We start from the raw sequence: 14815 nt of genomic DNA, 5'->3' as shown, positions 1-14815 counted from the left end.
AACGTGACATTAACAATCCACCCTTAAGTGAATCATCCAAGTTCAAAAACAGTCCACATAAAAATGTGTCTTTTAGATAAGATGACTGTGCAGATAGAATCCATCCTCAGTAGGTAGTTTCACCCTCAAAGTCGTAACGATGAAACGCATCAGAGCAGGATGTGACGTCAACATGCCGACCGGAAGTGAAATAGTACCATGAGTGTGGTGAGACTTGGGAGATAGTTCCCACACACTGGAGCGGCATGCTGCCTATATTATTTCACACCTTGTTTCTTTTTATCTTGTGAGTATTTTATTAAAGCGTGAGTTCCGCCGTTCTACAAATACTGCAGCTGCTGACTTTTAAAATAAGGACACTTACCCGCCCAGCGTGCCCGCGATGTCGGCACCCGAAGCCGATCTCTCGATCATCTCTCGGGTGCTGCCGCCACCATCTTGGGTATGGGAATCAGGAAGTGGAGCCTTGCGGCTTCATTTCCCGGTTCCCTACTGCGCATGCGCGAGTCGCACTGCGCAATAAGGATGGTCCCCGCTGTCTCTGGGATCCGTGTGTTTCCCAGCAGACAGCGGGGGACCTGCGGAAAGGGGCGTAGATTTTGTGGAAAGGGGCGTACATTCTGCAGATATCTATGCCGGAAGTGGGTGCAGATACCTGTACTGTACAGGTACCTGCACCCCCCTCCCCCCTGAAAGGTGCCAATTGTGGCGCCGGAGGGGGGGAGGGTTCCAATGAGCGGAAGCTCCACTTTAGGGTGGAGCTCCGCTTTAAGCGTGTTATATAAACAAAGCATGTATAATGGAATTTCATGTGGGCTGGTTTTTCCCTTTGAGCACAATTGGGCATGTGATCCACTTCTAAGTATCCACATCTATATGAGGAGTTTTGATCTTGGAGTTCTTACCCTGAGCCTACTTTGCCAATCAGTAAAATGAGAGGCAAACATAGCCAATGTATGTTGAACAATAAGGGGAGTGGATTTCACTGTGCACATGTGGTGAAACTGCCTTGGAGATTAAGAAGCACTGGGGAAGTGGATTATATCTACACAATCATCTTATCCAAAAGATACATTTTTATGTGGACTGTTTTTGAACTTGGAGGATTCGCTTAAGGGTGGATTCTTAATGTCACTTTCTCACTGGGTGATTTATAACATTGAATGTTGTATTTTGAAAGCGCTGCCTTAAGGAAATGTTATATTTTCTAAAATGGTTGTTGAAATCACTACAATCAGTAAAGATTTACACTGGGAGAATAATTTACTTTTAGCGCTGGTCCCAAATTCCACCAAACTCTACCCAAAATCAAATTTTTCCCCCTGTTCTGAAAGGGGAGGAGAGACAGATCGTCTGTTTCTACTGTTCCTACTAAGTAGGAGTTTTTCTTGCACACCACGTAATGATTGCAGGACTATAATGATGTTCAATGTCATGCACTTTCTGTTTTAGAGAGATATTAGCTAGTCTTGCATTTTTATTGTGCAAACTTTTAAATGTGACTTTCTTGTATTATGTGTTTAATAAACGATTATGTAATTTTTTAAATAATTGGTGCCTACAAAGTACATTTTTCCTGTATTGTTCTTCTATTCAAAATTAAGTAGGAACAGCGATCTGGGTCCTCCTCTAGTCAGTCCCATCCCCTCACAGTTAGAAACACACATGAGAGAACACACTTAACCCGTTGATCGCCCCCTAGTGTTAACCCCTTCCCTACCAGTGACATTTATACAGTAATCAGCGCATTTTTATAGCACTGATCGCTGTATAAATGTCCATGGTCCCCAAAAAAGTGTCAAAAGTGTCCATCTGTCAGCCGCAATGTCACACTCCCACTAAAAATTGCAGATCATTGCCATTACTAGTAAAAAAAAATAATAATAAAAATGCCATAAATCTATTCCCTATTTTGTAGCTGCTATAACTTTTGCGCAAACCAATCAATATACGCTTATTGCAATTTTTTTACCAAAAATATGTAGAAGAATACATATTGGCCTAAACTAATGAAGACATTTTATGTTTTTAAGTTTTGTTTTGGATTTTTTTTTTTTTTTCAAAATTGATGCTCATTTTTTGTTTATAGTACAAAAATAAAAACAGCAGAGATTAGAAAATACCACTAAAATAAAGCTCTATTTATGTCAATTTTGTTTGGGTACAACGTCGCATGACCGTGCAATTGTCAGTTAATGAGACGCAGTGCCGTATCGCAAAAAATGGCCTGGTCATTAAGGGGGCAAATTCTCCTGGGGCTGAAGTGTTTAAATTATGCTATTGCCTTCTCATATTCTGAAACAGCTTAAATTGATTTACACCTAATATCGTATCAAAAATATGGAACTCAAAATATACTCTACTTTCGCTTTAAACTAATTTAAACTAGTACTATCCCCCACTTATCCACAATCCAGGTTGGTCTTACCAGTAGAACGTCTAAAAATAAGCTGTCATAAGAGAAATAAAAAGCTGTCCTAAGCCTTGTACACATGCTTTGATTTTCCGATGACCAAACGTCCGTTTTTTGTGGCATGCTAATCTCATGTTGAAAGTAAAGTGGTTACTCACTATGCAAACATTTTCGTACAACAGAATACAACTTCAGAAGTGCTGTAAGAAGTGTTGAATAGTTTTGTATGTATTCTTTTGTTTTGAGCATACGTAGTGTTGCTCTTACGATTTTTTTCATACGAAAAAGCTAAGAATGGACTTCACTGGTACTTGGGATGACACAATTATATAAAATATCATTCACTTTTATTCCAAAATTAAAATATTATAGAATTAAAATCATACAAGGGAAAAAAATTCCAAATTTTAGATTTTTCCACTTGTACGTTTTTAATTCTGTTACATTTTATTCTTGTAATAAAAGTGAATTGTATTTTATATAATTGTGTCATCTTGAGTACCAGTAAAGTTGTTTTTTCTTTTTTGATATGTTACTAGGATGTAGTACTTAAAGAGGAAGTAAACTCCGATTGGCCGGAGCTGCGTGATGTCACTCCCGCACATGCGCACCGGAGCCGTCAGTCACGGCACACACTGGGGGAAGAAACGGGCACGGTGGTCCATTTCTTCCTAGTGCATCCGCCAATGATGATATTGGCGCACTAAAAGTGAAATATCTCCTAAACGGCGCATGTTTAGGAGATATTTCCACTACCTATAGGTAAGCCTTATTCTAGACTTTCCTATAGATAAAAATAAGACAAAAGGGTTTACAACCACTTTAATATGGCTCTATCCCTTTTCTCCTCTGTTGTTACCCTGTGGCAAGGGCTTATGATGGAGACCACAAATGGCCATTTCAACACAATTCATGTAAGCATGGTCCACTGTTGTCACCATCAGGAAACCCGCTTTGGCTACAAAGAGGTTGCATGAGATCAGAAGCACTGATATACCACAGAAGAAAAAAGGTGAAACAAGTATTTTTTTGTAAAAAAAAAAATAGCAATTGTAGTTGCAGTGTTTTAGCAAACAATATGACATATGGGTAGCGTATACAGTTTTCTTTCATTCTGACTTCCATTGCTGGTATCAGAATTTCTGGCAGACTTGGTCCGGCAGACCAGAATCCGTCGAACAATTTTATCATTTGTGGGCTCCAGCAGACTTTTTTTTTCCTCAAATCTATGCCGATGGACTCAAGTGCTACGGACTAAATATCGGGAAAACCGTTCGTCTGTGTGATAGTCCGACTGACCAAATACGACGCAAGGGCAGCTATTGGCTACTGGCTATTGAACTTCCTTGTTATTCCCTTTCAGGGCCGACTTTTATATTGATTGGACCTTGAGCAAACGTTTTCTTGCCCGCCCCCCCCCTCCACCCCCATACAATTTCACTCTCCACCTGCTCTGAGACATATAAATAATAATAATAATAAATAGCAGCTAGACTTAAAATCAGTTTACTGTATCAGGCAGTGATTGTAATTGGTTGGCAGAGGTTACAGTGTATTATTACCGCTCACTGACTGGTTGCTAGAGGATACAGCACACATTATGGTTCACTGATTACTTGTTAGATGTTACAGCACATAATTTCTGCTTGTTGATTGGTTGCTAGAGATTACTATACAGTAATACTGCTCACTGATTAGTTGCTAGATGTTACAGCACATCATCTTCTCACTGCAGGGAGCATGATATACATATGTATGCCACCTGTATTTACATATCTACACCACCGGATGCAGCTATTTACATATGAATGCCACCCATATTGGCATATGATTGCTGGTTATTTACATGTAAACACAGGGTCTGTAGGTGAGTCATCTGTACATAAAAATAGGGCAGAGCTGGGCAGCATTAGTAGCAGCACTTCACGCTAAGATATCAGGACACAGCACTGGACTAAAATTTCAAGCGACAAGGGAATTTAAACTGGGATAGTTGGCAAGTATGAGCCAGCTGCTTTGGGCCCCACAACAATGACAGGGCCAAGAGCAGCTGCCCCTTTTGCCCTGCCTTAAAGACGGTCCTGGTCCCGTTTACATCATCATGTTCAAAATGAACAGACTTTCGAACGGACTTAGTCCGGTCGTGTGTGGCCAAGTCCGTTCGTTCAAAAAGTCCGTCAGACCTCCGCCGAAAGTCTGTCGGACCTCCGCCAAAAGTCCGTCGGGAAGAGTCAGTTGAAAGTCAGTTGAACACAAGTCCGGTCGTGTGTACGGGGCATTAGAAATCATGCAAGCCAGAGAAGCTGGGCATCTAAATTTTTGAGGAGGGGGTCAGAATTGTGAGCCCTCAATTTATATCATGGCAGATTTCCTCTAAAACTGAACTACTGTATATAATTAGTGTAGTGCATAGGAATCTCTGTTAGTGGTGCATAGGAATCTTTGTTAGTAGTCATGTCATGCTTGACTTACCTCATCATCGTTACAAACCTGTACTGCAATTTTGTATATTTTTTTATTAAAACTCAATAAATAATATTAAAAAAAAAAAGAACTGAACTGTAGCCAGATTATGCAGACTGTGTTTTATATATTATTAAATTCCCATGCTAATTATTTAACTTTTACTGTTCAAGAATTGGTTCCTGTCAATCAAACTGTATGCGACCACTAGAGTTAGGAATGGACCATGTTGGTTTAATGAGAGGTAAAGAGTAGCTCCTAGGGGCTATGCAAGAGTTGATACTTCTGCTATTCCAGATTCCTGGAAGTGCTTCGAAATTGCTGAGGTCTAAAATAATAAATAATAAATATAAAAAGAGTTGGTAATAAAAATTAACTTTGTTTTTTTTTTACCTGTAATGAAGATAAGTCACTAAAAGCATTTTCATGGATTGTATGGATCTCATTGCTATGTAACATTAGTAGCTCCAGCTTCTGTAAACCCGAGAAGTCAGTCTCTTCTAGTCTGGTTATGCTGTTGTACCTGTAGACAGAAGAATATGTAACAGTCACATCTAAGGAATGTGATTTGTACTGCAGATATAGAAAACATGTAGAACACAGTGATTATGCTTCTACAAATCAAATCATGAATACAGTACATAAGGAATAAATGTAATTTTCTCCAGTGGAGTGAGGTCATTTATGAAAGATACTTTGGAGAGGTCTCCTGCCTAGAATATCACTTCTTGGAAATCTCATACACTACGTTTTTACTGCAGTTCATTTTATTCTTTTGGACTTCTGCCTCCAAGTTTTTATGGCTCCACAGCTTATATCCTGTCCCAGATTACTGATGTATCTGTTTATAAATTATAGACATGTTTAGCTAGGACTGATTGTTAAAACCATGAGCTGTAACCCATGGTAACCATCCAATGTCGATGTCTGTTTCAAGTCATTACAGCCAGAGGTCCAACACACCCTTCCCTAATGCAAAACTGAAACGGGGGCCCTAACATATCTCATGCCAAGGCCTTTAACTGGTTCACTTTTAAAAGTAAAATTGGATAAAAATTCACCTTTTCCCTACTAAAGGCTTAAATATGAGATAATGGAACAAGAAAAAGGCGGTGAGGAATAGAGCAACAATACTTTATTTTGTATGAAATTGGACATCATTTAATTAAGGATTACACGTTTTGGTTTGCCAGCCTCACTTTGAATGCCCAATAATTTCCTGGAAAGTGTAAAATTCCCATATTTGCTTTGCACATTACTTGAAGACTACAGTAACTATAGCATCACTAATCTAATAAAAAATATTAAACCCTCAATATTTTAGCTTAACAAATTGAGCCCAATAAACATTACCCAGTAAACTTTAAAAGCAGTAAAGGTTTTTACCCCAGTTTGCAACTTTCAAAGTTGCTGGTTCCTGACCTCTCAGGGCTGTTTCCCTGAACTTCTGATCTTCAGAGGGAAAATAGACCATTGGACAGTATAGTCTGTTAGCTTGGAGAAAGGAGGTGAGGAGAAGGGGGTTGCCTTCATCCTAGGCAAATGGGCTGTGTGTTTCTATTGATGCGCAAAGTGTAGGGAGACACAACTCTATTTTCTGCATGTAAGGGAAGCTCCACAGTATGCCACAAGGGATAGGAGCTACCCTGAAATAGGAAACCTGGGGCAGTGGCCATGGCAAAACAGCAATGTAGGAAAGGGTTAAAGGATAAATAATCTGCATACTCAGTAAGTGATTAAACCCCAAAAGTTATTATATTGCAGCTTATCAATTCTTAAATGTGATGGCTGCATTTGTTTTGTTTTTTAGTCTTTAGTTCTACTTTTTTCATCTGGTGATGCAGACAGTTTGTTCTGTTTTTCAAAAGCTCAAGCTCTCCAGCAGAATGTATCCATTTACAAGGATGGAATAAACCACTTAATACTGGCAGGGGTGATCCAAAGGATCAGCTTTTATTTATTCATGCCAAACCTTTATCTGGAAAGGAAAAAAAAAACTGATGCTGAGTGCTGTAACTGATTATAAAGTGTGAGCTGGAGTTTGGCTTCAATTTGTTAGTGTATCCTAATTTGCTAATACATTTAACATTACCCTCCCCCCTAGACTGACATTGCTGCTGTCTGCTGTTCCCCCCGTGCTCATTCCTCCAGAGTTGTGTCTCTCTAATATTGGAGATGTGTTACTGGCCAGATCACCAGATGAAAACAGAGGTGAAAAAATACAAAGAAAAGAAACTGATGCAACCATCATATCTAAGGATTGGTAAAATGCAATATCATCCATTTTTGGTTTGGGGTTTTATGCTGCTTTAAATCAGCAGCTGAGAGGGGTTTAATATGACTTTATGTAATCCAACCCTAAGGAATCATGAGCCCACATCTCCCACTCTGTACTGCCTGCACTAGGCTTCTAAATATTAATACTCTATGAGTAGGGATGAGCCGAACACCCCCCTGTTCGGTTCGCACCAGAACCTGCGAACAGACCTAAACTTCGTGTGAACTTTAGAACCCTATTAAAGTCAATGGGACTCGAATGTTCACAATCTAAAGTGCTAATTTTAAAGGGTAATATGCAAGTTACTGTCCTAAAAAGTGTTTGGGGACCTGGGTCCTGCCCCAGGGGACATGGATCAATGCAAAAAAAAGTTTTAAAAACTGCCGTTTTTTCAGGAGCAGTGATTTTAATAATGATTAAAGTGAAACAATAAAAGTGTAATATTCCTTTAAATTTCGTAGCTGGGGGGTATCTATAGTAAGCCTGTGAAGGGGCGCATGTTTCTGGTGCTTAGAACTGTCCCTGCACAAAGTGTCATTTGTGCAGGAAAAAAAGTCTTTTAAAATCACTTGCGGCTAAATTGTCGGCTCCCCGTAATACAGAGTAATCCACCAACTTCACTGCTCCACTAACTTCACAGGTGAGTGCATGTCACTGCTCCACCAACTTCACAGGTGAGTGCATGTCACTGCTCCACCAACTTCACAGGTGAGTGCATGTCACTGCTCCACCAACTTCACAGGTGAGTGCATGTCACTGCTCCACCAACTTCACAGGTGAGTGCATGTCACTGCTCCACTAACTTCACAGGTGAGTGCATGCCACTGCTCCACCAACTTCACAGGTGAGTGCATGTCACTGCTCCACCAACTTCACAGGTGAGTTCATGTCACTGCTCCACCAACTTCACAGGTGAGTGCATGTCACTGCTCCACCAACTTCACAGGTGAGTGCATGTCACTGCTCCACTAACTTCACAGGTGAGTGCATGCCACTGCTCCACCAACTTCACAGGTGAGTGCATGCCACTGCTCCACCAACTTCACAGGTGAGTGCATGTCACTGCTCCACCAACTTCACAGGTGAGTGCATGTCACTGCTCCACCAACTTCACAGGTGAGTGCATGCTACTGCTCCACCAACTTCACAGGTGAGTGCATGTCACTGCTCCACCAACTTCACAGGTGAGTGCATGTCACTGCTCCACCAACTTCACAGGTGAGTGCATGTCACTGCTCCACCAATTTCACAGGTGAGTGCATGCTACTGCTCCACCAACTTCACAGGTGAGTGCATGTCACTGCTCCACCAACTTCACAGGTGAGTGCATGCCACTGCTCCACCCACTTCACAGGTGAGTGCATGTCACTGCTCCACCAACTTCACAGGTGAGTGCATGTCACTGCTCCACCAACTTCACAGGTGAATGCATGTCACTGCTCCACCAACTTCACAGGTGAGTGCATGTCCCTGCTCACCAACTTCACAGATGAGTGCATGTCACTGCTCACCAACTTCACAGGTGAGTGCATGTCACTGCTCCACCAACTTCACAGGTGAGTGCATGTCACTGCTCCACCAACTTCATATGTGAGTGCATGTCACTGCTCACCAACTTCACAGGTGAGTGCATGTCACTGTTCCACCAACTTCACAGGTGAGTGCATGCCACTGCTCCACCAACTTCACATGTGATTGCATGCCACTGCTCCACCCACTTCACAGGTGAGTGCATGCCACTGCTCCACCCACTTCACAGGTGAGTGCATGCCACTGCTCCACCAACTTCACAGGTGAGTGCATGTCACTGCTCCACCAACTTCACTGATGGCAAGAGTACGAGAGATTGAGGGTATTGATGGAGGAAGAGTCAACTAATAGAAGAGACAGCAACACAAGGAACACATCCTACTAACTGTAAGTAACGTCCCTTGTGCGGGATTTTTGTTTTGTGATTTCTGACTCAACAAAGCTACAGCATGTCACGAAAGTGAGTACACCCCTCACATTTTTGTAAATATTTTATTATATCCTTTCAGGTGATAACAGCCATTTTCCTGCCCAGATGCCATGTGACTCGTTAGTGTTACATGGTCTCAGGTGTGAATGGGGAGCAGGTGTTTTTAATTTGGTGTTATCGCTCTCACGCTCTTACTTGTCACTGAAAGTTCATCATGGCACCTCATGGCAAGTAACTCTCTGAGGATCTGAAAAAAAAGAATTGTTGCTCTATATAAAGCTGGCCTAGGCTAGAAGAAGATTTTCAAGACCCTGAAACTGAGCTGCAGCACAGTGGCCAAGACCATACAGCCATTTATTAGGACAGGTTCCACTTAGAACAGACCTCGTCATGGCAGAACAAAGAAGTTGAGTGCACATGCTCAGCATCATATCCAGAGGTTGTCTTTGGAAAATAGATGTATGAGTGCTGCCAGTATTGCTGCAGAGATTGAAGGGGTGTGGGGGTCAGCCTGCCTGTGCTCAGACCATACACCGTACACTGCATCAAATTGGTCTGCATGTTGTTGTCCCAGAAGGAAGCCTCTTCTAAAGATGATGCACAAGAAAGCCCGCAAACAGTTTGCTGAAGACAAGCAGACTAAGGACATGGAATACTGGAACAATGTCCTGTGGTCTGATGAGACCAAGATAAATGTATTTGGTTCAGATGGTGTCAAGCATGTGTGGCGGCAACCTAGTGAGGAGTAGAAAGACAAGTGTGTCTTGCTTACAGTCAAGCATGATGGTGGGAGTGTCATGGTCTGGGGCTGCATAAGTGCTGCCGGCACTGGGGAGCTACAGGTCATTGAGGGAACCATGAATGCCAACATGTACTGTGACATACTGAAGCCGAGCATGATCCCCTCCCTTCAGAGACTGGGCCGCAGGGCAGTATTCCAACATGATAACAACCCCAAACACACCTCCAAGACGACCACTGCCTTGCTAAAGAAGCTGAGGGTAAAGGTGATGCACTGGCCAAGCATGTCTCCAGACCTAAACCCTATTGAGCATCTGTGGGGCATTCTTAAACGGAAGGTGGAGGAGCGCAAGTTCTCTAACATCCAACAGCTGAGTGATGTCATCATGGAGGAGTGGAAGAGGACTCCAGTGGCAATCTGTGAAGCTCTGGTGAACTCCATGACCAAGAGGCAGTGCTGGAAAATAATGGTGGCCACACAAAATATTGACACTTTGGGACCAATTTGTACATTTTCCCTTAGGGGTGTACTCACATTTTTTTCCAGCAGTTTAGACATTAATGGCTGTGTGTTGAGTTATTTTGAGGGGATAGCAAATGTACACTGTTATACAAGTTGTACACTCACTACTTTACATTGTAGCAAAGTGTAATTTCTTCAGTTTTGTCACATGAAAAGATATAAAATATTTACAAAAAATGTGAGAGGTGTACTCTCTTTTGTGAGATACTGTATTTTGGCCATAGTTCTCATGTGGGTCACATGAGTGTACTTAGTCCTGAACGCCTGTGACCCAGAGTGGGCTTTAGTCTGCTGTTGGCTGACATCACAGAGGCGGTCCAGGCTCTGGAGAGATCCCGGCAATAATGTCAAGATCCTCCCAGATGCATGAGTTGCAGTTGGCTCAGCCTCTCAGCGTGACACTGAGAGCCTAGGCCACCCACCCCCCCTCCCCCCCTCCACACAGCCCATCACTCCAGTGAGCGCTGTAGGGGTAGAACAGAAGGGCGGTGACTGGCAGTCACCAACTCTCGGCTCACTGAGGACCAAGAACTAAGAGATTAAAGGTCTTCTGATCGCTTAGTTCTTAGTGTTAGAGATGGCGGGGGACAGCTGCAGCATAGGACCAAGGCTGCAACCACATAGGTGAGTATGAATGTTGTTTTTTTTGTAATCCTGCACTTCTCTTTGAACAGTAAATGTAGTGCCAAGGAAATAAAAATGAGAAGAGCCTTCATCAGCTAAAATAAACATAATAAGGTGCAAAGTGCACTCCGGTGAGCACACTATTGGACCACAAACCAAAATATTACGTTTTTTGGATTTTTGGGGGATTATGGGTGAAAGGCACATTTGATTTGAAATTATTGCTATGACTCATGTTTGAAATTAAAGCAAAATGGTACAGATAATAGAGACAGGGTCCTATCAGATTCATTCTCCCCTTTCCTGCTCTTGCATTTAGTGCCGGTTCACACTTGTGTGATGCGGGGCCAGCGTGATTCTAGTGCCGGTTCCCGCATCACATAGGATTTCCAGGCAGTTCACACTGTCCTATGTGAACCACTGTGGGTGTCAATAGAAAGTTAATGAAACCCCTACATTGGTTCTCATATCGCAGTGCAAACTGTCAAATGGTTCAGGAATCAGATCACATAGGTGTGAACACCCATGTAATCCATTTCCAGTGCGGTCCAATAAAAGGGTCCTGTGCCATTTTGGTGCAAACGTGATGCAAATTCAGCAATACAATCTGTATCGCTGAATTCACATCGCACAGACATCACATGTGGTCTGCACAGCAGTGCAAATCACATGCGATATCTAATATTGCGCCAGTGTGAACCCAGCCTTAGCTCAGGAAAAAAGAGCAAGAGGAGTAGTGAAGTGAAGTAGAAGGGATAAGGATGAAACCCTAGGATCTTCTCATTGTTATTTTTCCAGTCCACTGTTTACCTTGTGAGCTTATATAAGCAGAAACATGCATGAGAGTACAAGATAGTTACTAAGCCTGCTTTTGAAGGAAGTTTAATAATCAATAAAAATTACACTTTATAGGTTGGGATTTTGGTGTGCAAATCTTACATCTTGCTTTCTCCATTATTTGATTAAATTCTCTAAAATCACCTGGACTACAATATTGAAAACTATACTAAATCAACAAAAGATACAGTATAATTCTGATTTGGTAATATCAGTACATAGATTTAACACTCTGAATTAATAATTATTGTTGTTAGAGTACATTGGGGTCAGCTGATAAGCTTTGCTAAGTGCAGCAATCACCTCTTGTGTTTCTCACTACTCTAAATAGAAGAAAGGTAGAATCTGATCGGCAGACTGCTGGTTACTGCACTTTGTGTGTTAATAATATTCTTTTGAACTGTGTTAATAAGTACACCTTCATCAGTCACTGTGGGGAAAAGCGCCCCACCAGACCTCATGGGATTAAAATTATTTTTATTACCAAGTAGAAAATAAAATATATATGATCTGTCACACACAGCCGCAGAGCACTAAAGAAAGCAACTATGGACATCTGTAAATCATTAGCTACTCTTAGCTTTTTCTCAATTGGCCTCATAGTCAAGTCTTTATTTGTTTATTTCTCCAGAGGAGGTTGTCTTTCAAGTTGTAAGACCATGGCTGTTTCTGAAACATTCCCTCCATTATGTATTTGCAAATTCTCTTATGTGTTGTTAAGAGAAAAAAAAAATGGATTAGGTAATTGCTATGGTTCATGGCTACCAGCTAAGTGTGGTGCCAAAATGATGGAATAACTGAATGGTATGCATAGGTTAGGAACACAGACCCATTATTGATAGGTATGGCTTAGCAGGAAACTTTTCACACCTGCACATGGTAATTGTTCTTTGATTGATTTTGTAACTGATTATTGTAGCTGGGGAAAAGAATTTCACGAAAAGCACAGCTAGAACAGTGGAATGTGCAATATTTGTTAATTAGAATGTGAGATCAGTCTGGAACACACAGTGGTGTTAGGCAGCCCTGCGGTGGATCTTAGCAATGTTTATACAACAGTGGTTTGAAGTGAAAAGTAAATTCCCTGCTGAGGAAACCAATGTGTTGCAATGCCATAGCTTTAACGAAACAAGAGACTCTTTTGAGAAGAGACTAAATTATATATATAGGTTTGTTTCCAGTCAGGGATCAATGGTATAGGGCAATCCACAACACTCTTGCCTCTCCAGACTTTCTAGCTTTCTAGTCTCTAAACTGGCAAGTAAGACAGTTGATTGGGGGCTGGGTATCAACTGCAGGATCTGGTAGAGATTTGCATAACAGAGTGCCCCATGGCCTTATGATCTACGTGTTCTTGAAGGTATGTGAGAATGTATCCAAGAAACTGTAGGTGCCTGCTTCCAATAACTCTCATCTTTCCGATGCTTTAGAAGCAACTGTGAAAAATATCACTTTGTAAAATTATTATCTTTATCAGTTTCATACCGTTTATACGAATGAAGAGGTCCCAGGTACTCTTAGCCCTTGTACACACGGTCGGAGATTCCGACAACCAAATCCGTCGGATTTTGTCCGAAACTGTTGCATACACACGGTCGGACAAAGTTGTCGGAAAATCCGACGTGATGACGTTATTTCGCTACGACGGGACTACGTCCAAGCTAGTAGCCAAAAGCTTTGGTGTAGGAATTTGATCTGAGCATTCGTGGCACTTTGTCCGATCGGAATTCTCTACACATGATCGGAGTATGTCCGATCGGAGCATTTTGTCAGAAAATTTTACCGACATGTTGGAAAACTTGGTCCGTCAGATATTCCGACGGAAACAGTCCGATGTAGACCACACACAGTCGGAATATCCGACAAAACGGTCCGATCGGACACATTCCGTCGGAATCTCCAACCGTGTGCACAAGGGCTTAGACCAGCTCACCTAGAAGTTCCTGGCACATGTTTTCAGCACGCGGGTCTTCTTCTCCCTGGGATGTGCATGGCAAAGCTCCTAGGAACACTCCCAGAAAGATCTATAGAAAATGTCCAACTCACATCAACTGGCACTTCTCAGTCTACAAGCAGAGGAGAAGTGCTTCTGCTCCAGGGTGCTCCTTAATTTCAAAACTCTTCACCCTTTTAGAAAGTATGCTCATGCAGGGAAAATTTTGTTCTGCCACTTGCATCTGAGATCCAGTACTTTTGTTCAATACACATGTAGTGCTACTCCTGTAAGAACCGCTAGACATTTGTCAAAATTTCTTCCCAGTGGGTTGCCCTGCAGCCAGGCACACAAACACATTCACTCTTTTCCTCAATAACCAGTGTAGGGGCGTTGCTTTTATTTTTAGAGAACTTGGATAGGGTTGAGAGAATTGAGTGGGATACTCCAAAAACAGAAACTATGTACAAGTTGAGGACAGTGAACTCCTTTCTGAAAAGCTGAAGTCCTTGCATATGGCATACTGTGGGCTTGGCTTTGGAATAGAAGCAGTTAACAGCACACAAGTTTCTTCCTTTAGAATAGCAAGAGCAGAGTTCCTTCACAGAGAACTAAGTAGACTAAGCTCTCCAGGATGCCAGCTGATATCCCTTTTAGCAAACCAACACCTGACTCTCTAGCGCAAGAGGGGTGGCACTCACAAAATGTTGAGGGACAGTTGGTTGCCTCCTTCCAACTTCCAAGGGACACCTTTCTCCAGTGATACTAAACCAGATCTTCAGCAGACAGCTCCTCAGTTAGCTCTCATTAGCTTCAGCCTCCAGGCCCTTAGGTCGCCCACCTGAGGACTCATGAACAGCAAGCAAATGGCAGAATTGCCCTGGAGGGCAGCAATCCCACCAGGCTGGACCAATCCTTTCCAGGATAAGACATAGCCCAGTGTGCTCAGAAAATATATACATTCTCCTAGCATGCCTTCAGGGCCCTGGTTCCTGGGATTTGCCAGGGCTGTATAAATATTCATGCTGCCATTTGCATAGCAC

The 14815-nt window shown here is 42.1% G+C and overlaps 1 protein-coding gene across 1 annotated transcript in view; it reads right to left on the bottom strand.

The window, feature by feature from the left end:
- IGSF10 (immunoglobulin superfamily member 10) overlaps positions 1-14815 on the bottom strand; it is a 78244-nt gene that overhangs the window by 34936 nt on the left and 28493 nt on the right. Inside the window, exon 3 of the mRNA XM_077488154.1 lies at positions 5270-5399. Coding sequence (XP_077344280.1) covers positions 5270-5399 — 130 coding nt within the window. The remainder of the gene's footprint in view (positions 1-5269; positions 5400-14815) is intronic.

The sequence above is a fragment of the Lithobates pipiens genome, unplaced genomic scaffold (assembly GCF_037356315.1).
Source record: "Lithobates pipiens isolate NorthernLeopardFrog02 unplaced genomic scaffold, aLitPip1_a1.2 Scaffold_18, whole genome shotgun sequence".
NCBI lineage: Eukaryota > Metazoa > Chordata > Amphibia > Anura > Ranidae > Lithobates > Lithobates pipiens.
The sequence above is the reverse complement of the archived record's forward strand: the minus strand, read 5'-3'. Positions and strand labels throughout refer to the sequence as shown.